The 24,321-nt window shown below is 43.0% G+C and overlaps 1 protein-coding gene across 7 annotated transcripts; it reads right to left on the bottom strand.

Annotated features, from left to right (window-relative positions):
• Positions 1-988: 988 nt before the first annotated feature.
• Positions 989-21,609, bottom strand: ZNF239 (zinc finger protein 239). Of its 7 annotated transcripts, none has more exons than XM_033208910.1 (4): positions 21,479-21,557; positions 20,553-20,593; positions 14,818-14,939; positions 989-2,817 (listed from the first exon to the last, which is right to left on the bottom strand). In XM_033208910.1, the coding sequence occupies exon 4, from the start codon at positions 2,723-2,725 to the stop codon at positions 1,349-1,351; it is 1,377 nt and encodes a 458-aa protein (XP_033064801.1). In that variant the 5' UTR covers positions 2,726-2,817; positions 14,818-14,939; positions 20,553-20,593; positions 21,479-21,557; the 3' UTR covers positions 989-1,348. The 7 variants fall into 7 exon arrangements, with proteins under 7 accessions (XP_033064801.1, XP_033064802.1, XP_033064803.1 ...); XM_033208911.1 differs by having other exon boundaries at positions 14,814-14,939; positions 21,479-21,551; XM_033208912.1 differs by having other exon boundaries at positions 20,553-21,050; positions 21,479-21,510.
• Positions 21,610-24,321: the final 2,712 nt, after the last annotated feature.

Below are 24,321 nucleotides of genomic sequence, written 5' to 3'. Positions count from 1 at the left end.
ACAAGAGGTGGGGAGCAGTATGTGTGTTTATGTCATGAGGAGGACTGTTCCATATACAAATGGCCATTAGTTTCATTGCTTTCTCTTCACATCTCACTCCCATCCTCCAAGGTACTAAGCATTTCTGAGCCTGGAGCCAAACTGGTTCCTTCTTTTCCTTATCCCCATATGTAAGCAGCGTAACTGTGCCTGCTTCTGCTCTACTGGCTATCTTTCCATCTTTCAAATTTTCATTTGCTGATAGTCTTTCTCCTATTCTCCTTATTGCTGTAGTTTGATAAATTAAAATTTTCCTTGCATCTTAATGTCGTCCAATGTGATGAGACATGTTTAACAAAAGCGCATTCTTGAATACTTTTTCTGCTAGCCATTTTTAGCTTATCAAGTCCCAACATGATTTCTGCAGCCTCTAAGCTGCCCCTTGCTCCTTATGTATTCATTTTTCCAGCTCTGCCTCTGGAACCTATTTGTTGTTATCACCTGCTCTTAGGTACCCTCCTGAGTAGCTGCGTCTGAAGCTGTGTGCCAGCACACCAGCAAATTTTTGCACTTTTTTGTAGAGACAAGGTTTTGCCATGTTGCCCAGGCTGGTCACGAACTCCTAGGCTCAAGTGATGCATCCTCTTCAGCCTCCCAAAGTGCCAGGCATGTTACTTTGGACCCTTCCTCACATTCACTCTGGAAGTATCCCAATAAACTAGCTGTACTCACCAAAAAGGACTACTTATGTTCCTGAATAGTTGCCTGGGAGGAGCTGTTCAACTTCCTATCAAAATGGTATATGGGAATGTACTACATGAGTAACTCTCTTCCAGCTTTTTGTTGTGTGGCTACAAACTATTGTACCTGTCTGCAATAAACACAAGGATTTCCATGTCCCTTGTATTTCCAACTGCCCTCTTGGCCTAAAATGGACACAGTGTACAATCATAGTTTAGAGGTGGCTAATCAGGACTGGAAAGAAATATGAAAAACACAAGTCACATAATTTGAAGAGAAAACAGAGTTTCAATTTCTCAGAGAATGTGAACAAAGGAAAACATGCCCTGCTTGAGAATAAATATAAAGTTCTTGCTATTAAAATGCTGGGTAGAACATGTAGTTGAACTGTAAAGTACAGACACTTTTACTCTACCCATCTGAGAAATAAGAACAATCCATTCATTGTACAGCATAAAAAAGTGCTTGATACTTAAATACTTTGAATGAATGATTTTTCAGTGAGGAAACACATCTAAATAATCCTTACATCTCTCTCCTTTGTAGAATATAAAGGTAAGAGTGATACTAAATATTTAACAGTTTTTACAGTATGAGCGCTGTGAAGACCTGAACGGGCAAATGTCACTTAGCGAGGATCTTTCTTATGAACCCGCTGGTGGATGTGAAGGTTGGAGCTCTGGCTGAAGCCCTTCCCACACTTGCTGCACTCATAGGGCTTCTCTCCAGTGTGTACTCTCTGGTGGATGAGGAGTTTGGAACTCTGGCTAAATCCCTTCCCACACTTGCCACAGTGATAGGGCTTCTCCCCAGTGTGGACTCTGAGATGGATGCGAAGATCCGAGCTCTGGCTGAAACCCTTCCCACACTCATAGCATTGGTAAGGCTTCTCTCCCGTGTGGATGCACCGGTGAATGTGAAGGTTCGAGCTCTGACTGAAGCCCTTCCCACACTCACCACACTTGTAGGGCCTCTCTCCTGTGTGTACTCGCTGGTGGATGTGCAGGTTTGAGCGCTGACTGAAGCTCATACCGCACTCCCCACACTCATAGGGCTTTTCTCCAGTGTGGACTCGCTGGTGGATATGTAGTTTGGAGCTCTGACTAAAGCCCTTCCCACACTTGTCACATTTATAAGGTTTCTCGCCTGTATGGACAGCATGATGGATGAGCAGACTTGAGCTCCTGGTGAAGCCCTTCCCACACTTGTCACACTTGTAAGGCTTCTCATCTGTGTGGACTGCCTGATGGATAAGCAGACTCGAGCTCCTTGTGAAGCCCTTCCCACACTGTTCACATTTGTAGGGTTTTTCTTCTGTGTGGTCTCTCTGATGAAGTAGTAGTTCTGAGCTTTGACTGAAGTTCTTACCACACTGACCACATTCGTATTGTTTCTCTGCAGTGTGGATTTTCTCATATGGATGACCATCTGGGCTGGTGTTAAGTATTTTCCCACAGTTATTATGGTCACAGGGTTTCTCCTCTGTATGAGCTCTCTGCTGACTACAACTGACCACCTGTGATTTCCATCCATAAATGTCTCTGCAGTTACAGTTAATGGGATCCAAAGATTCTTTTAGTTGGCCATTCTGGCAAGTTGCCTCACCATTTAACAATGGCAAGGCCAGTTCTTTTCCATCAGACACCATTTTAACTTGAAGGTTCTCTGAAAAACTTTCCCCCTTTATCACTTTTCTCTTAGTGCTTTCTTCCGTTACAAAGAGATGTTTGCTTTCCTGATGATCCTGAGGCTCATTCTTACAGAACTTCACTGAAGAGTATTGTGTGTCTATTTGGCTTGGGACTTTCAAAGGCAAATATGTTTCACTTTCACTGTTTTTGAAATAATCACTTTGAAGAGTCATCACACTGTCCCTGTTTCTGGAAATATAAGAAGATGCTTCTCCCCACTGTTGACAAGGGGAAAGGTCTAGTTCAGGCTGCCCATCCACTTCCCCTTGATGATTCACGATACAGTCCTGACTTCCACTAATTGTACTGGCCATGCCTTCCAAAATTAGCCAGGAGGAAAACTCATGTAACAGATCCTGAAGTGCTTTCTGCTGAAGATTCTCCACAGAATTTTCATTCAAGTCTCCTAGGAAACAGAGAGAATTCAGTGGTAAGAACAAAGGGTAGACTTCAAGATTTCAAAGTGAGAGTGCCTAAGGCCTGAAGGCTTAGTAACTACGAAAAAGTTCAGCTTGTCCTTATAGTCATGTCCTTTGGGTTAATGTTGGGTGCATTTGTATCTGGGTACAAGACAGAAATTTTCTCTTGGCTTTTAAGCATAGCCAAGGGAAGTCTTCCCTAACTAATCCTATAGAAGACTATAAGTCCTATATCCTTGCTAACAGTAACATTTCATCTCATCTCACTTCATTTTTTTTTTTTTGAGACAGAGTCTTGCTCCATTGCCCAGGCTAGAGTGCAATGGCATGATCTGGTCTCACTGCAAACTTCACCTCCCAGGTTCAAGCAATTTTCCCACCTCAGCCTCCCAAGTAACTGGGATTATAGGCCCACGCCACCATGCCCAGCTAATTTTTGTATTTTTAGTAGAGATGCGGTTTTACCATGTTGACCAGGCTGGTCTCAAACTCCTGGCCTCAAGTGATGCATCCGCGTCAGCCTCCCAAAGTGTTGGGATTACAGGCATGAGTCACTATACCTGGCCTACTTTCCTTTAAGTAAATTTGCATTTCATTGGTATTCTGCTTTCATAGGTGTGGGGGACACAAGGAAGAAAATATAAATCCTTTTGCTTAACAAACTAAAGCTTCCTGGGAAGACAAATATACCAAATAATGATAATACTAAGTGAGTGGTGTAGATGAATGTATAGTACAATACAGTACAAGAGATGTATGCATAACCAGCTAGGAAAGTACAGAAGAGGAACACTCAACTCAGACCCCGGTGTTTAGGAAGATTTCTGGGAGAAAATGACAAGAAATAAAAAGAAAAAAAAGAAGTGAAACGTGGAGAGAAAATAAGACATGTAAAGAAAACTACAAGCGGCTTCTTACGAAGGGGATAAAAACGGTAAGAGTGGTGAAGAATGTGCCACGGAGGCGAAGTAAGGAGCCAGAGCAAAGGGCTTAGTGTCTAATAATAAGGACCTTAGGGCTAAACCCTGCAGGGATTGAAAACTATTAAAGGATTTAAATTCAGAGTGAAATGATTGACTTTGTGACTATAAACACCACTGGAAAGTAAGACTTTAGGTAGCAAGATGGCTGCTATAGCAAATCATAAGAAAAACGGTAAGGATGATGGTTGTGGAGAGAATGGGAGAAATTCATTCTAGATCACGTGATGACAAATTAAACCTAGAAGAGAAAGGAGGTACCAAGCCTGTTCCTTGGGATTGCTGCCTGAGTGAATGGGTACAGTGGTACTCTATAATCAGAGAGGAAATGCAAGAGGAAGAGGCTGAAGTAGGGAAGGGGGCAGAAACTCAAATCTGCCTTGTATAATCTGTGGTGTTGGTGGAACATTCTTGCAGTACTGGTCAGTAAGCAGTGAGATATATATAGGTCTGGAAGTCCTGTGAGAGAACTGTGCTAGGAATACAGAGTTTAGACTTACTGGTATATTAAAAAACAAAAACAAAAACAAAAACAAAACCCTCCCCCAGACTTACTACAACAGTTAGAGTGAATAGCCTAATATTACACTGAAATGACAAGAAATCCATAATAGTCTTGGGAAAACAGAAAGGTTGACATCATCAGAATAAAAACATCGAGGAACTCCTAAATGATAAAGAGCAGATGGATTAGGAGTGATGGAGAAACTAGAGGAAAAATGTACAGCTCAAATTATATATAACAGAAGGCTTCTTCATGGGTAAAACATCTTAAGAAATCATAGAAATTCAATTACCAAACTCAGAATCAATTATTACAAAGTAAGGGAGCACTGACCACATTTCTCTGGAGTCTATGTCTCAGAAAATAATAAACAGTGATAAAGTAAGACATTTCTTAATTCAACTTAGGCATTCCTAACAACTGTGCTAGTTTTTGCTGTTAGCAGCACTCTCCCAGCCCACCCTCTTCCTCTTAGAAATAGAAATATTGGATGGCTAGCAGCAGTGCCCTCATATAAAGCCTCAAGAATAAAATAAATGATCTGCCAAAAAAAGACTGCTAATAATGTTAACTGAACTGAACAGAGAAGCAGAGGTTGAGGTAATGCTGAACCTACACAATGACCGATGGATTGAGGAACAAAAAAGAAGCAACTGACAACATAAGTGCCCAGGATAACACTTCAAGCTAAACTTTTTAATGGGAATTCTGACAAGGAAGATAGCCCAGGGCTGGAAATGAAGAAGCAGGGCATGCCCCCGATAACTCAGTGGCAAAAGAGGTGGCCTTAAAAAATGGCCTACACCACTGTACAGGGGAGTACAGGGAAAATAGGAGGCCCACCTGAGGCTCAGCCCTAGCCCTTAGACCACCCGTGGGGGGAGTTTACTACCTGGGTAGCCCCCGTTGCCCACACATACAGCTACAAAACAATTCAAATTTTTTATTTTTCCCAAAATAAAACCTCACTTAGCTCTGCCAACTGTCAAAAAAAAAAAAAAAGAAAAAAAAAGAGAGAAAAAAAAGGCCTACAACATCTACCATCTGGATTCTTATTACCTCCCTCCCTAGCCCAATCAGCAGAAGCGTTCCCTAAAGTAGAACACACATGCATGCCAAAGTGGGTCAAGCATGGGTTGAGGACACACTCCAATATCATACTGAGAACACAAGAATTTTGAAAAAATATATAAGGAGACAAACAGAATTTAAAAGGTACATAATTAAAATCCCAGAAAAACTGGAGTGGATATCATATTTAAACACAATCTAATAAAAAAATAAACACATTGCTATGAAAATAATAATTCTAAATAAAATGACTGAAGATGATGATAGGTTATGTAACTTGTTTCCTAGATGTGTGTCAGGCTGTTTTAGTCAAAGGCCTACAATTTAGATGAGTTAAATAGTAAAATGAACACACGGCTAAGATGGAAGATTGAGGAATTCTCCAAGAATGCATATGAAAAGACAGACAGATAAAACCTGAGAGAAACAAGAAATGGGGAAAGGATTCCCTATTCAATAAATGGTGCTGGGAAAATTGGCTAGCCATAAGTAGAAAGCTGAAACTGGATCCTTTCCTTACCCCTTATACGAAGATTAATTCAAGATGGATTAGAGACTTAAATGTTAGACCTAATACCATAAAAACCCTAGAAGAAAATCTAGGTAGTACCATTCAGGACATAGGCATGGGCAAGGACTTCATGTCTAAAACACCAAAAGCAACGGCAGCAAAAGCCAAAATTGACAACTGGGATCTAATTAAACTAAAGAGCTTCTGCACAGCAAAAGAAACTACCATCAGAGTGAACAGGCAACCTACAGAATGGGAGAAAATTTTTGCAATCTACTCATCTGACAAAGGCTAATACCCAGAATCTACAAAGAACTCAAACAAATATACAAGAAAAAAACAAACAACCCCATCAAAAAGTGGGGAAAGGATATGAACAGACATTTCTCAAAAGAAGACATTCATACAGCCAACAGACACATGAAAAAATGCTCATCATCACTCGCCATCAGAGAAATGCAAATCAAAACCACAATGAGGTACCATCTCACACCAGTTAGAATGGCAATCATTAAGAAGTCAGGAAACAACAGGTGTTGGAGAGGATGTGGAGAAATAGGAACACTTTTACACTGTTGGTGGGATTGTAAACTAGTTCAACCATTATGGAAAACAGTATGGCAATTCCTCAAGGATCTAGAACTAGATGTACCATATGACCCAGCCATCCCACTACTGGGTATATACCCAAAGGATTATAAATTATTCTACTACAAAGACACATGCACACGTATGTTTATTGCGGCACTATTCACAATAGCAAAGACTTGGAATCAACCCAAATGTCCATCTGTGACAGACTGCATTAAGAAAATGTGGCATTGGCCGGGCGCGGTGGCTCAAGCCTGTAATCCCAGCACTTTGGGAGGCCGAGACGGGCGGATCACGAGGTCAGGAGATCAAGACCATCCTGCCTAACATGGTGAAACCCCGTCTCTACAAAAAATACAAAAACTAGCCGGGCGAGGTGGCGGGCGCCTGTAGTCCCAGCTACTCGGGAGGCTGAGGCAGGAGAATGGCGTAAACCCGGGAGGCGGAGCTTGCAGTGAGCTGAGATCCGGCCACTGCACTCCAGCCCGGGCGACAGAGCGAGACTCCGCCTCAAAAAAAAAAAAAAAAAAAAGAAAATGTGGCACATATACACCATGGAATACTATGCAGCCATAAAAAAGGATGAGTTTGCGTCCTTTGTAGGGACATGGATGCAGCTGGAAACCATCATTCTTAGCAAACTATCACAAGAAGAGAAAACCAAACACCGCATGTTCTCACTCATAGGTGGGAAATGAACAATGAGATCACTTGGACTCGGGAAGGGGAACATCACACACTGGGGCCTATCATGGGGAGGGAGGAGGAGGGAGGGATTGCATTGGGGAGTTATACATGATATAAATGATGAATTGATGGGTGCTGACGAGTTGATGGGTGCAGCACACCAACATGGCATCAGTATACATATGTAACAAACCTGCATGTTATGCACATGTACCCTAGAACTTAAAGTATTAAAAAAAAAAAAAAGATGTGAAAGAACTATACTATACAAAAATAATACTATAAAGCAATAATGAAATAAATTGAAGAGGCAACAACAACAAAAAAAAAAAAAAGAAAAGAAAGATAAAAGTAAAAGCCCTAGGCCGGGCGCGGTGGCTCAAGCCTGTAATCCCAGCACTTTGGGAGGCCGAGACGGGCGGATCACTAGGTCAGGAGATCGAGACCATCCTGGCTAACACGGTGAAACCCCGTCTCTACTAAAAAATACAAAAAACTAGCCGGGCGAGGTGGCGGGTGCCTGTAGTCCCAGCTACTCAGGAGGCTGAGGCAGGAGAATGGCGTAAACCCGGAAGGCGGAGCTTGCAGTGAGCTGAGATCCGGCCACTGCACTCCAGCCTGGGCGACAGAGCGAGACTCCGTCTCAAAAAAAAAAAAAAAAAAAGTAAAAGCCCATCTCCAAGGACTTGCATGAGGACAGTGAAGATAGAACACATGGAGAGAAAATGATCAAAGAAATAACAACAAAAAAATGTTTCCTAGAATGCAAGATTCAGGGCCCAATAAATGCTAAAAAATGGTATGTAAAAAGACCCTGAACTAAACATACTCTTCTAAAACCTCAGGACTTCAAGGAAAAAACAAACAAACAAACAACAACAACAACAAAACAGAAAATGCTAAAAGCTTCCAAACAGAAAAGCCAGGTTATGTGCAAATAATTGAGAATTATATGACACTGAACAACTAACTAATTGGCAATATTGCAAATCTTCAATATCTTCAAAATTTGGGTTAAAAGTCATTGTGAAATTATAATTTTTAACCAGCCAATTAACCATTTCAAAGAGAGGAAAAAATAGACACTCTTTCAAACATGAAAAGATTCAATTACTAAAACAATCACTCAGGAATATGCTATAGGAAAATTTTTTAAAATTTAAGAAAAAGGATACAGGCCACAAGAAATAACAGTAAGCCAAGATGTCAATAAAATACAAAATTAGGCCAGGCGTGGTGGTTCATGTCTGTAATACCAGCATTTTGGGAGGTTGAGGCGAGGTGACTGCTTGACCTCAGGAGTTTGATACCAGTGTGTGCAACATGGCAAAACCCTCTCTCTACAAAATACAAAACAAAACAAAAACCCTCAAACCCCAAAACCATAGTTGAAAAATAAAAGAGAAAAATAAACAAAACTCTACAACAACAGTATGGAGTCAAAACCCCCCAAAATAAAATATATTTTTAAAAGGCAACTATTAGCTTCAGAGGAAAAATAAAAAAACAAAAAAGGAACTATAATCATATTGTACTACTTGACTCTATAGTGAACAACTAATTACAAAGTCAAAGCAATGGAAGCATTCATCACTGACATGACTCTTAACATTCTTGGGAGGATAGGCATTTGGGGAGGTAATATGAAAAAGCTACATCCTCATCTATAATATGGGGAAGTCAACAGAAATTACAAAATATTGATAAATGGAGAAATAACAGTATATCACAATACACTAAATTTAAATGATACTGAGGTACCATTTTCCACCTGTTAAACTAGCACAAACCCGAAGTCTGAAGACACACATTACTTGTGAGTGTCAACTGATAGGAAGGACATTTTGACAATTATCAATCAATGTCATAAATATATGCACTCAACATTCCAACCTAGAGCTTTACTCTTCAGATCTCCAAGCATAATTTGTGAAATGACATTTACATGAGACTACTCACTTTTTAAAGGCCAATGACCTGGATAGACAAGAGCTACAGACATGAAAGAAACTTTTCATTGTGCATCTTTTATATTTATTTTTTAACCATGTGAATGCATTTATTGTTTATTTAGAAGAGTAACTATGTATAAACATATCGTCTGGAGTAGGAAGACAAACCCAATATGGAACAGCTAGAAAGATGAAAACTGAGTACCTTTGGAAGCCACATTGTGGCTGATGGAGCAGCAGAGTCAGGAAACAGGACCGTTTTTACTATGAGCTGTCCATACAACTTGTTTTACCCAGGTGAATGTATCACTTTGTCTACACATTTCAAAAGTAATGGCAAAAATGAAAAAGAAAAATGACAAAAGAAAAACAGGGCAGTTTGTAGCAGTTAAATCATGAAATGGGCTGAAATGATTAAATGGATTTGAAAGGATATTGCTTCAACAGCCATATCGTACAGTACTTGGAAGTAGGCTAGTGGTTATAGAAACTGTAGGTATGTGAAAATGAATGGGGGAGGAATTTTATGAAAGGTGCCATTTTAATGAAAGTGTGATGTTAGCTTTTAAAAAAATGTTTAAAATAATATGAAGAATGAGGCCAGGCACGGTGGCTCATGCCTGTAATCCCAGCACTTTGGGAGGCTGAGGTGGGTGGATTACTTGAGGTCAGGAGTTCGAGATCAGCCTGGTCAACACGGTGAAACCCAGTCTCTTCTAAATATACAAAAAATAGCAGGACGTGATAGCGGGCACCTGTAGTCCCAGCTACTCAGGAGGCTGAGTCAGGAGAATCACTTGAACCTGGGAGGTGGAGCTTACAGTGAGCCGAGATTGTGCCACTGCACTCCAGCCTGGGTTACAGAGTGAGATGTCGTCTAAAAGAAGAAGAAAAAAAATACTATGGAGAATGAGTGTATAACATTAGGAAAAAATACTGACATGAGAAAAGGGGTCCTTTTATAGGGAGTTAACATGGCAGAAAAAAACTCTAACACATACTGCATAAAACAGCAAATTAAAAATACGCACAGTGTAATCTCATAAAATTTTAATGCATATACTTGTACATACATAAATATAGAGTTCATAGAAAGTGATTTGATTTCACATTATACTGTGTTGAGTTTTTGAGACTTTTATGTCTTACTTGCAAAAAAGAAAAATGTTCAACAAGTTTGTTCCATTTTATGTCAATAAAAATGAAAACCTAGAGCAGAGCTTGAAATTGGAAGCCCAACTCCTATTTCACTTTTGTCTACCTGTAAATCACTCTCTACAGAGCAGTCACAGTGATACTGGGTCAATCAGAGAACACCATTCCCTGATCCAATGGCTGCCCACTCAAAATAAATTTTTTTTTTTTTTTTTTGAGATGGGGTCACACAGTGTCTCCTAGGCTGGAGTGCACTGGCGCTATCTCAGCTCACTGCAACCCCCACCTCCTGGGCTCAAGTGATTCTCCCACCTCAGCCTCCCAAGTAGCTGGGATTACAGGCATGTGCCACCACGCCTGGCTAATTTTTTTTGTCATAAATCCACTTTTTACCAGTGCCTTCAACGCCATAACTGAGCCAGGCTGTGTCCACCACCTCTTCTCAGTCCTTCTTAGATGCACCCTGTGGTCTACCACACTCCTCCGTCCAGGTCTTTGGGTCTCCTCTTGCATGGTTCTCTTTGCCTGGAATGTTCTTCCCCTCCCTAGTCACCTGTTTAAACTATTGATCCCTTAGCTCCCAGTTTAATGTCACTTCAGAGGCTCTCCCTAAGACACATACACAACTCGCATCCCAACACATGCCTTCGTTCTCTCAGAGCAGTGTTCCATTCTTCATAGGACTTACCAACTGTATAGTAATACTTCAAAGAATGACATCATAAATGATGTTTAAAGGAGACAAGTGTACTTGCAACATCTAACTCGAGCTTGAAAAATGATGGCAACAATCTGACTAATTTTTACCCTATTTTAAGCATTAAACAGATTCATCTTAGGGCAACATCTGTGGGATCTAGGAGTGTTAATAAACTTAAAATGTTAAAGTTAAAAAAGAATTGGTGGGAGATTTTAGATACTGAGGACGAGAAGAGAGAAACTTTTTTTTTTTTTTTTTGAGACAGGGTCCCACTCTGTTGCCCAGCCTGCAGCCTGGAGATTTTTGCTCACTGAAGCCTCAACCTCCTTGGCTTAGGTGATCCTCCCACCTTGGCCTCCCAAGTAGCTGGGACTACAGGCACGTGCCACCAGGCCCGGCTAACTTTTATATTTTTTTTGTAGAGGGGGTTTTGCCATGTTGCCCAGGCTGGTCTTCAGCTCCTGGGTTCAAGTGATCCTCCTGCCTCTGCCTCCCAAAGTGCTGGGATTACAGGCATAAGCCACCATGCCTGGCCCAAGAGAAACTGAATACAGTCATGGCCCATTTCTAAACTAGGAGACTGGAACAACTTTAATACTGACAAAAGTGGGAATACAAGAAGGGAACTTAAAAAGGAAAATAATTGGCCAGGCGCGGTGGCTCAAGCCTGTAATCCCAGCACTTTGGGAGGCCGAGGCGGGCGGATCACGAGGTCAGGAGATCGAGACCCTCCTGGCTAACACGGTGAAACCCCGTCTCTACTAAAAATACAAAAAACTAGCCGGGCGCGGTGGTGGGCGCCTGTAGTCCCAGCTACTCGGAGGCTGAGGCGGAGAATGGCGGGAACCCGGAGGCGGAGCTTGCAGTGAGCCGAGATCGCGCCACTGCACTCCAGCCTGGGCGACACAGCGAGACTCCGTCTCAAAAAAAAAAAAAAAAAAAAAAAAGGAAAATAATTTTAGGCTTATCAAAATAGAAAGGAGAGTTGAACAGCATTAAATGTGTAACAGTTCCTCCTATAAGTGGACATACCATGCATTCTCAGGGACAATAATGTCTCCAAGGGGTGAGAATTGGTTCATAGGGGGCACAACAAATATTTTTATTTTATTTTTTTTTGAGATGGAGTCTCACTCCATCACCCAGGCTGGAATGCAGTGGCATGATCTTGGCTCACTGCAACCTCCACCTCCCGAGTTTAAGCAATTCTCCTGCCTCAGCCTCCTGAGTAGCTGGGATTACAGGCACCCACCACCACGCCCAGCTAATTTTTATAATTTTAGTAGAGACGGGGTTTTGCCATGTTGGCCAGGCTGGTCTCGAACTCCTGACCTCAGGTGATCGGCCCGCCTTGGCCTCCCAAAGTGCTGGGATTATAGGCATAAGCCACCATGCCTGGCCAAACAAATCTTACATATTATGCCGGTTTGGGACTCACAAAACAATCCTACCTAACAAAACCTTATTCCTTCTTACTTAATTTCTCTAAAGGAGAAATCTGTCTCCTTTTGGCAGGGAGAGAGTAATGATAAAGAAAAAGGCTGAGAAGCACTGGTGATGTAGTGACTTAAAACCAAAGAGCCCTTTGAGATTTCAAGTGAGAAAAAAGACAGAAGCCAGGTGATCAAGACCAGCCTGGCTAACATGGTGAAATCCCATCTCTACCAAAAATATAAAAAATTAGCCGGGCACGGAGGCGGGCGCCTGTAGTCCCAGCTACTCAGGAGTCTAAGGCAGGAGAATTGCTTGAACCCGGGAGGCGGAGGTTGCAGTGAGCCGAGATCACGCCACTGCACTCCAGCCTGGGGGACAGAAAGAGACTCCATCTCAATAAAAAAATAAAAAAGAAAGAAGCTAGAGAATCTGCAGAGAAAAGGACTAAGAGAGAAGCCGGAGGAAAGAGAAAAACTATGATTTCATGCGTGACAAAGAATTTTGAGAGAAGATCAACACTAAAGAAACCATCAGTAAAATTGATAATGGTAAATATGCTGAAAGAAACATTAAAAAAGGAACAAACTCTGAAAGAGACAAAAGTTCAGTAGTGACCTACAAGTGGGCAATTTTGGTACAAGAACAGAGCACAGGCACTGGGTTTATATAAAGAATGTGGAAAGGCCTGGTTCACTATCTGCAGGTAACGACTTTGCCCTGTAGCATTCTCTTTACTCCCCAGGATCAGCTGAAAATAGAAACTGAAAGGCCACAGCTACTGAGGGAAGAGAACCAGGGCCCCACTGTGGACTAAGGGAGGAAAAAGCCCTGAAAGCTAACATGATGGCACATTTTTTTTTTTTTAAGACAGGGTCTAACGGTCACCAGGGCAGGAGTGCAGTAGTGTCATCTCGGCTCACTACAACTCTGCCTTCCCGGCTCAAGGGGTCCTCCCACCTCAGCCTCCTGAATAGCTGGGATTACAGGTAACTGCCATCACATCCGGCTATTTTTTGTATATTTTGCAGAGACAGGGTTTCGCTGTGTTGCCCAGGCTGGTCTCAAACTCATGAGCTCAAGCCATCTGCCCGCCTCAGCCTCCCAAGGTGCTGGGATTACAGGCATGAGCCACTGTGCCCAGTCACTTTTCAGTGTTTTTTGTAGAAAGGCTGCTTTTGGCTATAAAATGGCAATTTCACATGGTTCAACCTAGTAGGTATACATTCATCTCCCTATCTAATTAAAATTCTTTATCAATCTATTTCTTAATGGCTACATACTTTTCTGTGATCCATGATAATTTGCCTGACCAATCCCTGTGATACATTTAGGGGGTAAATATTTTTTTCACTATTTTAAATATTTCTATAATGAATATTTTGTTCACAATTTTTGGTTAAAATTACTCATTATTGCCTTAGAATAGATATCTAAAAAATGAATTACTGCATTTGAAAATGTTGAAGGCTCTTTGATTCAGGCAGTCAAAAAGTGTTTTGTCTGGCTGGGTGTGGTGGCTCATGCCTGTAAGCCCAGCCACTCCAGAGGCTAAGGCAGGAGAATCACTTGAACCTGGGAGGTGGAGGCTGCAGTGAGCCGAGATCGTGCCACTGCACTCCAGCCTCCAGCCTGGGCGAAAGAGGTTGCCTCCTGCTCAAAAAAACCAAAAAGGTGTTTTATTTATTTGTAGGGTATGAGAGTGTCTCACCACAAGTTTTGATTAATTTTGGGAGGGGAGAGGGATGAATTCCTGAATGTTTAAGAAAAGAAATAATGGAAACGATATTGCAAGGCAGGGGAGGACATTCAATGAAAAATAAAGTCCAAGCAAAGATGGCACAAGACCAATGTGGGGGAAATGTGGGGAAAGGCAAGAGTACAGTGAAGCAAGTGACCATTACTGGGAAAGACCACAACCTCCTGCAGAGGTAGAAGGGAAGTAAGTGAATAGATCAGGTAAAACAGTAGCACATAGGAAACATCCCAGAAGTCCCTGCTTTCGACACAGACTGCAAGACATCAGATAACTCCTGGAACATTGAAAAAGGGACTCCTCTGTTGTGGATTAGGCTGGCTTATAACTTGCCATGATGCCTGGTGCTCTTTGGGGTTCACTTGCTATTATATAATGATCTTTATCTTGTTCCATCTGAGAGATCACATTTCAGAAACTCACAGGGATTGGGTGATTGTGCAGAAAGCAAAATCAGTCCCACCTCTGGCTTATAAAGGATGGAACAGGTATGGTTTTTGAGACAACCCAGTAAAATCACTATTCTCCAATTCTTACCAAGTTCTTTAGCTGCTTAGAATCGTCAGAAAATATCCTTTTGTGTCAAAAAGGAAGTGGGAAACAAAGATGCCAATGGGCAGGTGTCCAAGTTCACATGTCCTTACCCACCAAGACCAAGTTCCTGTTGTTCCCAGCATTACAGCTCTGCACAGCTTCCTGGGAGCAGAGTCCAGGTGGCCTCACTTCTCCTCGGTGAAGGCCACAGAGGCATCCTTGAATGTAACTGGTTCCTAAAACATAAAGCACATTCCTCCTCAACAAACAACCATCTGCACAAATGCCCTGGAAGGGGGGTGAAGTCAGTAGCACTGGAAAAGGTAAGAAAGGCATAGAAGAAGTTTGCAGCTCAGGGGATCTAAGTGAGCTAAGTCAAGTTTTGTTGGAAAATCTTTCCTTTCTCACTTAATTGGCTACTTCCATCCAAATCATTTCCTTCCTGCCCACAACATGTCTACGCTCAAGTCCTCAGCTACTGAATCTTTCCGTGTCACTGTCTTCTTGTGTCATTTCTGAATTGTCATCTTCACCCCATTCCCACCATTATCCTGACAACCTTAACTCTCGCAGGAACAATTTACCCAACACTCTGACCTCACATTTCTTAATCTCCACAGTGCCAATGATCTCAGCCACATTTCATCAAACTGTAATAACCATAATTGGGACTAGTCCACTACCTGGACTCCTCTACTCTTAAAATATTAATCTCCCTAATATCCTACACTTTAAAAATCACTTCCTATGCTTTCTGTTCTTCCGCTTATAAACTAAGTAGTTGAACATTACTGGGAAAATAAAATAGTACATATACACACAGCCATAAAACACTCTCCTGAGGGATCCCTTGACTTAAAATATCATTTACTGCCAAATATTTATTTCCAGCCCTTACCTCTTACCTCACTTCCAGACTCCAACTTTCTACCTTTTAATGTCTACACTGGGACGTCTAAAGGTGCTTAAAACTTAACAGGCCCTGGCTGGGCACAGTGGCTCATGCCTGTAATCCCAGCATTTGGGGAGGCTGAGGTGGGCGGATCACTTGAGGTCAGGAGTTTAAGACCAGCCTGGCCAACATGGTGAAACCTTGTCTCTACTGAAAATACAAAAATTAACGAGGTGTGGTGGTGCATGCCTGTAGTCCCAGCTACTTAGGAGGCTGAGGTGGATCTCTTGAACCCGGGAAGCGGAGGTTGCAGTGAGTCGAACAAACAAACAAAAAACAAAACAAAAAACTGAACAGGCCCTAACAAAACTCCTGCTCCAGCAATATCCATCAGCATCTGCTCTTCCCCAGTCGTCCCCATTTTAGTAAACAGCCACACGAACCACTCAATTGCTCAAACCAAATCCAAGAAGTCATTTCATTCTCATCCTCACATCTGACCCATCACCTACCTCCTTTATCTCTAAAGCATATCGGCATCCACCCAGCTCCCCTGCCCTGCACTGTCACCTCTCTAGGCCTAGGCAGCACTTGTTCTCACCCACACCAACCTCCTTCTTGGTCTGACTCTACTCTTGCTCCCCCAAACATGAGTTTTCCACATGGCAGCCAAGGTGATCTTTTAAAACAAAAACAAGGCCAAGCGTGAAACCCTCCAAAGGCTTTTCAGTGGCCATGAAGTAAAATCCAGACTCTTCATCCTGGCCCGTGAGGCTCTCCTGTCACCTTCCCAACCTAGGCCTCTCTTATGATCATATTCAGCACCAGTGACCCAGCAGGCCCTTGAACCGCATCAAATTCATTGTAGCTTTTGTGCTAGCTGCCCTCTCCATTCCTCATCATTCAGCTTTCAGTCCAACCGTTGCCTCTTCAGAAAGCATGTCACTGACCATCTAATCCACTGGCGCACCCTGTATCTATCATTTTCCTAGTTTAATTTATTTCTTCTTATGACTTATGCCTTACCTTATTTTATTTATTCACTTGCTTTCTTATTTACTGTCTCTCCCCGCTGAGATTTAAGTTCCCCAAGAACAGAGAGGCCGCCTCATTTGTTCATGACTGCATCTCCAAGACCTCAAGCAGGGCCTGGCATATAAAGGGAGTCCAAATATTTTTTCAGTCAATGTCAGCAAATCTGGTTCCCTTCAGGGCTCTGTCTGATGAAGCAATGCTTCTTAAACTACCTGTGGTGAAGTTTTTTGTTTTTGTTTTTCAAGCTCTCAATTTCAGTACTTATATCTGCACCGTGCATGGGCTGGCACCACTCTCTAAGGCACAATTTCAAAAGTAAAGTGATAGAATATACAAAAAGTCATAAAGGCTGTCTCATAAATTTGATCAGCTAAGCCAGCTTCGGCCTGAGGCTAAAGAGGCACCACTTACTCCTTCCTTGGGCCTGCCCTGCAGGGGTGGCATGACTTATCCGACTCGTCACCAGTGGGGAAGGATGAGGGTAAAGATGAAGGTAAGGATGGGTGCTGTCTCCCAAGCTTTCTGTTCAAGGTCACTGGTCTCCACTCTGAGGAAGAGGGCTGGAAAAGGAGCCTCAAGCCCTGGAGTAAAGGTGGGACAAACAACCAGAAGCAAAGATTGCTGCCTTCACATTCCATCACCACATCCTTTAGCAAGGCATGACCCACGGCATATTAAAAGCAAGTGGGCTGGCTGCCGTTCCCAACCAGACCTTCTCTTCAGACCACAGAGAAAAAAAAATGTCTTTCTGTTTAAGGCTAATCTCTTCCTGTGCATTCTAGATCAAATCCCTTCTATCTTCAGAGATGCAAGCCCACCAATTACATTTTCTCTCCCTTATTTTTTATCTGTCTTCCATCCAGTCATCTGGATTGTCTAATCTTCCTTCTCTATCTCAACAATATTCAAACCATGTCAGATCCTGTCAATTGTGCCTCCTACATTTCCCTCCAATGTGCTACCTCTTTTCCATTTTCACTGCCAGTCTTTGTAAGACCCTTATTTTTTTTTTTTTCCTTACCTAGGCTACAATAACTCCTTACCAATTCTTCATAGTACAATTTTTGTCATCTTTCAGTCCCTAGGTTAGACAATCAGAGTTATTAATTTTTTAAGGTCCTGAAGACAAAATGGCAGGCGGGATTCCATTCTGAGAAGGGAAAGGATATGTTGGTGGACTGTTAATTTTGCGGTAGGTAAAAAAAAAAAATGACAGGAGTAGACCAAATGAGAGGAATCATTGTGACAAGGGAAGGGAGAAAAGGAAAGGAAATAGTGCTCCTGTTAAAGCAAGACAAAGCTGGGACTGAAACACTGAATAATCAACAGCCTTCCCAGGTATCAGTGGCACTAAGGAGTCACTCCAAGGCTGTGCTCCTGCTTACAGTGGAGAGAGCAGACTCGATATTCTAAAGGCCAACCAAAGAGGAAGGTCACAAGATCAATCGTTTCCTGTTTCTATCAGATAAATGTCAACCTCCTTAGAACTACATACATGCCATCACATGGCCTTCCACTTCTTTCCAGAGCCCCTCTCTGCTGTATCTAACAATTTACTTTGAAGTGGAAAAGCAGGAAGAGGCATACTAGATTACCTGGAGTCATTCAACACATCATACTTGAGTCTAGCACAGTCCTTTCTATCATAAGCCCTAACTTATTGAGTTCTCCCATCCATTTTGGAGCTTTCAGTCTTAGGACAATAGCCTCTTTCTGAAGCATGAGGATGAGTTAGAATTCTCCTCCTCTGAGATCTCATAGCATCTTTCACATCCCTCTACTATAGCTATTAAGTCTGTCTCCCAAGTTGGCTGTAAGATTCTGAAGGATAGGTGCCACACTCAACTCATCTTTGTTGTTTGACGCAGAGTCTCACTCTGTTGCCCAGGCTGGAGTGCAGTGGCATGATCTCAGCTCACCACAACCCCTACCTCCTGGGTTCAAGAGATTCTCCTGCCTCAGCCTCCTGAGTAGCTGGGATTACAGGCATCAACATGACCAGCTAATTTTTTGTATTTTTAGTAGAGATGAGGTTTCACTATGTTGGCCAGGCTGGTCTCAAACTCCTGACCTCAGGTGATCCTCCCCACTCAGCCTCCCAAAGTACTGAGATTACAGGTGTGAGCCACCATGCCTGGCCTCAACTCATCTTTAAATCCCCAGCAACTACCACAATTGACTTGGAATCTGCAAGATAAATATAAATTCACATTCAATTTAAATGAATAATAATACAACTAAAAGAAAATTTAAAGACAGTCAAGCCTAAGACCCTCAGTTTACAGATGAAAAAACCAAAGTTCATAAGGGTGAAGTGATTTACCCAATGTCACAGAGGAAGGGCAGGGTTAAGGTTAGGTCTGCCTTTCAGCAGACTTAAGGACAATGTGTGGTACATAGAGAAAACACAGTGATTGGAATGAAGTCCTTTCTTTAAATTAAAAAAGTTGTTGTGTAAGACACACCAGAATCTCAAAATTTACCAAACTAGCAATCCCCAGTTGCAGCGGCAGTGAATAATTAACCATTAGGGAGCAGGCAGAAGTGAAGGAAGGAAAATGTATTGATTCTACTCAGGTTAGTCTCCCTTCAAGTCCTCAATTACTTTTCAGGGCACAGAGAAGCCATGCTCTCAGTACCTCAAGGCAGCTTACTGTCCTCTAAACAGATTTTTCTAAGAGCTCGTGTGTGAGGGCTGTATTTGCCAAGCAAAAAGATGGCCTTTGCTGGTAGTGTTAAAAAACATTTTTTTTCCCTTAAAACGCAGTATGATATTTTATTCAAATAATTTCTGGTGTGATGATCTGTTTAGTTAACGGAGAAAGAACAGCCTGAAGTTAGAAAACACGGGGTTTATTTCTGGCCTGCTGCTCTCTGCAACAAAGGACAAGGCACTTTCCTTCGGCTCTCTCAGAGTTAGCCGAGTTAGAGCTCTCCACCATAAAATGCCAGGACAGGGCAAAGAGAGGGCCGACCATCTCAAACACTGTGGGATTCTACGTGAAGGCTGACCATCTCAAATACCCTGGGAGCCTAAGGGTTAATTTTGAGGTAACCTCCTACAGATGGGTTTACGGAGGAGACAAATGAGAACTCTCTTTAAAAAAGTATGACTTGGTAATTTAAAGTTTATTGGGACAGTTAAATATGTAGACATGCTAGTGAAAGAGAACAAATCAACCTGAGTATAAAGGATGAATGACTCATTTTACCTACCCTAGAGACACTTATATCAAGTGTATAGAGAGTATTTCACAATAAACCTTTGGATGTACAAAGATCAAAAGAATAAAAAAGGAGTGAAACTCTCCTTTCACTAGGTCTGGAAGAGAGAAGGAAGCTTAGTTCTTAAAAAAACACCACAGAGACTTCTGATGCACAGCCTGGTTGAAAAGCATTTCTAGAGTGATTTTGTAAACACTGTGCTGCCATTTAACGAATTTCCTCGTTTTTGACTCTTTCATAGTTAACAAATTATCACTATTAATATGCATATTTTTTGTGTACAGGTAATAAAATATGCTAATCAAAATGGTAAGCTCCTTGAAGAAAAGCACCGTGGTTTATCATTCTGTTTTGCTGAGACCACTTAGCACTGGGATGAGTATGGAATAGCTTGGAATGACTTTCAATGTGAGTGAAATGTCTGGCAGGAAAAGGTAGGCTTCCAGACGCTCCCCACGAGGGCACAGCCCACTGCTCTGAGGAGTGGAATAAATTCTTGGGTAGGATGGGCCAGTGAAAACTATCTGTGCAGACCCTGGTGACATCATCTGCTAGCTACATGTCCTTAGTATCTTAATGTCCCTATATCCATAGCTATAAAATACCGTACTGGGGGACTGACAATAAAGAAAATAACACAAGGCACAGGGACATTTCAGAGAGATGGCATTTTAGGCGAAATGGAACGCCAACTCACCCGGACCTTGGTCATTTCTTACTCCCAGTGGGGATGGATTCCTGGAAAGGCAGAGTTAGGGAAAGAGAAAAAGCCATGAAAATCAAGTCCAGCAAGACTGCAGGGAAAAAGTTACCCAGCTCCTGCCTCTGACGCTTCTTCAGTCAACCCTTTCACTAGCACTCCCTCCATGAGGTGAGGGGTGACGCATTTTCTGTCACCATCTTCATCTCTCTCCACAGGGCTTTCGATTAAACAAGCCAAGTCTTCCCCCCAAAAAACCAAGAAGCTAAGTAAATTCCGCAGCCGCCGGCAGCTCTAAGCCGTGCCCATTTCCTCAGAGTTTGTCGATCTCTGTCCTAAAGTTCTAGTTAAGAGGAGGAGCTCTCGGGTTATATGACCGCTTCTCGGGATGGGTTTCGGTTGCCCAAGACGCCTTCCCCGATCTCATTCTCAGGAGCCTGGCTCGTTCCTGCGGTGCGGGGGCTCAGATGCAAGCTCTTTTCAGCGAAGGCAGTGCTGCGGACAGAAACCTCAGTCTCTTACAGGAGCCCCCCTCCGTCGCCTAACGTTCACCGAAAACTCCCTGCAATCACGCCCGTCACGGGCGAGGAAAAGAACGGCGTGGCCAACCACGAAGCCCCCAGCCGGCCCAGGCCAGAGCTCGGCCAGGCGGGAGGAGGGGCCATCGGAGGCTCGGCCGCTCAGCTGCAAGGCCCGACAGCCTTCGCTGTGGCCGCAGCCAGGCTCCGGGGGCGCAGAAGCTCGGAAATGCGGCGCCGGGACACACGTGCCGCCGCGGGCCGCTCCTCCGCTGGTCGCGTGCCCTACCATCGCCGCCCTCCCGGCTTCCGCGGCTCGCCGGCCCAGCGCCTTCCCCGCGGCAAACCCATTTCCTGACCCCTGAACGCCTCTGTCAGCGGCCGGGAAAGCCCGGCCAGTCTCACCTCCCACGTGGAACCCCACACCTGCAGGGGCCGCATTCCGGATGCTGCCGGCTCGCGCGCCTAGGGCACCGAAATACAAGTCCCAGCAAGCCGCGGACGAGCCACGCCCACTTCCGGCGCGGGCCGCGGAGCTCTGCGCTCTGCGCTCTGCGCTCTGCGGAGCGCGATGCTTGGCCGGGGTGGGGGCCGGCGGGGGCACCATGTTTGAGTCAGCGATGTGTGTATTCAAGTCCTCCTCCTCGTTTTTTATTACAAACTCAGAAGAATTATTTTGGGAATACCTATTAAGGTGTTTTTCATTTGTTAAAATACTATTGGGGGAAAAGGATGTAAATACCCATAATTTCATCTTTACCTTTCAAAACATTCTGAAGTGAATGTTTGCTATTCGGCATCTTCCATCTCACCTCTGAAGGTCATCCATTTAACAGATATTATTTGAGAGCCAACTGTGTACCAGGAGCTGTTCAAGATGCTTGCACAAAAGTCACTGCCCTATTCTAGTGGGGGAAACAAGCAATCCATAAATACAGTGAATACATGGCGTCGTGTGTGTCATGAGGTGGTACGGAAAGCATAGAGCTGGGCGGGGGGTTGCGGGGTGTGTGTGTAGGGCTGGGGGTGTACTTTGCAATTTTAAATAGGGGATCTTGGAACAAACACAGGAGGTGAGGGAATTAGACAAGAGGCTCCCAGCAGTGAGAACTGTCCTAAACGCACACAAGGGTTATTTATGCCAGGATTTTACATTTCTTTCACTTCTCACCGAGTGACACAGAGCTACCCGTTTGATCTTTTCCCAATTCCTTTCTTTCAGATTTATTTTGGAGAGAAAAGAGATGTGGCCTGGACCTCTCTTCTATATCCTCCCCCTTCCTTGGTGTATTAGTTTCCAATTGCTGTCACAACAACTTACCACAAACTTAGTAGTATAACAAACATGTATTCTCTTAAACTTCTGGAGGTGCCAAGTCTGAAATCAGTTTTACTGGGCTAACGTCAGTGTCGGTGTGGCTAGTTCCTCCTGGAGGTTCTAGATGAGAATATTTCTTTGCCTTTTCCAGCTCCCAGGGACTGTTTGCATTCCTTGGCTTATGGCCTGCTCCTTTATCTTCAAAGAGCATGACTGCAATCTCTGCCTTCATCATCACATCACATGCTCGGGCACTGACTCCTCACTGGGGCCTTCTAATAACGACTGTTGTGATTACATCAGGCCCAGCTGGCTAATCTTGGGATAATCTCTCAACGTTAAGATCCTTAATTTAATCACATTTCAAAAAATCCCTCTTGCCATAGAAATTAACATCCACCGCTTCTGGGGGTTAGGACATGGACATATTTGGGGGACTATTATTTTCAGACTTCGATGCTTGGAGAGGCCCATGTCCCCTTCAGTCTCCTCCTCAGAGATGCTCTCTTACCTTTTGCCTGCGGAACACAAAATGTCTCCCTTGGACCTTACTCCTCTCCTCAATGGAAAACCACAGAACTTTTCCCTATTTAGATTCTACCACTCTTGCCCTGACCTTCACTTCCTCATGTGCTCACTTCCCTCCGCGTGCGATATAAGAGGCCATGGCCCATGGTTATGGCCAGTCCTGTGTATGTGCAGTTACCCTTAACTCTCTTGCCCCAGTCTTTCTTGGTTTTATTCTCTTCATAGAAACCCAAATCTGCTTGAATGCAGTCCCTGGCCTGCACCTGTATGGCAGAGGTTGTTTGAGAAAACCACATGGCTGGGATGATTGGTCTTATTTTCAGTTTATAACCATTAAGTTCAAGTGAGCCCTTCATGCTGCCTGGCTATCCTTCTACATTTCTTAGTCCATCCATTCTCCTAAATGACTATTTCACAGCTTCTACTCTCTTTTCATTATTTATTTATTTTTTTGAGCCAGGCTGGAGTTCAGTAGCGTGATCTTGGCTCACTGCAATCTCTGTTTCTTGGGCACAAGTGACCCTCCCACCTCAGCCTCCTAAGTAGCTGGGACTATAGGCTTGCACCACCACGCCCGGCTAATTTTTGTGTGTGTGTGTGTGTGTGTGTGTGTTTTTTAAGAGATGAGGTTTCACCATGTTGTCCAGGCTGGTCTCTACCTCCTGAGATCAAGTGATCCTCCCACCTCAGCCTCCCAAAGTGCTGGGATTACAGGCTGAGCCACCATACCTGGCCTTCTACTCTCTTTTCAAGCCTCCAACAACTCCTCCCGTCTCACTGAGTGCTGATGACTTTGCTTTTTGTTACTGAGTAAAGAGAACTTCTGTACCGCCTCACAGGCACATCTGCCCTCCTTTCTGCATTATAATCTGTATGCTCTACTTTTCATTCTGAGTGACTGGCCCTAGTTCCTATATGAGAAAATTCTTTTGCACCCTGGATGTTAACTGCCTTCTCGTGAATGAGGGCCTTCTCTCTCTTCTGTATTTCAAGATTTTCATTCTGTAGTGAATTATCAGCATACTAATGAATACACTATAATATTGTTCATAAAATAAATAAAACCCCTTACCTTGCACCCTATTTCTCTCCAGCCACTACCTTATTTCTCTGCTTTGCTTTACAGCAAAACTCCTAAAAAATTGTCCCTAAGGAATGTTTCCCATTTCTTTTCTCCCATATGCTCTCTTTTTTTACATGCAAAACCCAAAATTTAATTTTTTAACTTAATTTAAAAAATTGATATATAATAGATGCACATATTTTGGGGGTACATATGATAATTTGATTAAAATTATGTGTAAAGATCAAAGTAGGGAAATCGGGATATCTATCACTAAGTATTTGTCTTTTCTGTATGCCAGAAATATTGAAAAGATTCTCTTCTGGCTATTTGAAACAT

The sequence above is a fragment of the Trachypithecus francoisi genome, unplaced genomic scaffold, assembly GCF_009764315.1.
Source record: "Trachypithecus francoisi isolate TF-2019V2 unplaced genomic scaffold, Tfra_2.0 Lachesis_group9, whole genome shotgun sequence".
NCBI classification, from domain to species: domain Eukaryota; kingdom Metazoa; phylum Chordata; class Mammalia; order Primates; family Cercopithecidae; genus Trachypithecus; species Trachypithecus francoisi.
This window is presented reverse-complemented; position numbering and strand designations above follow the sequence as displayed.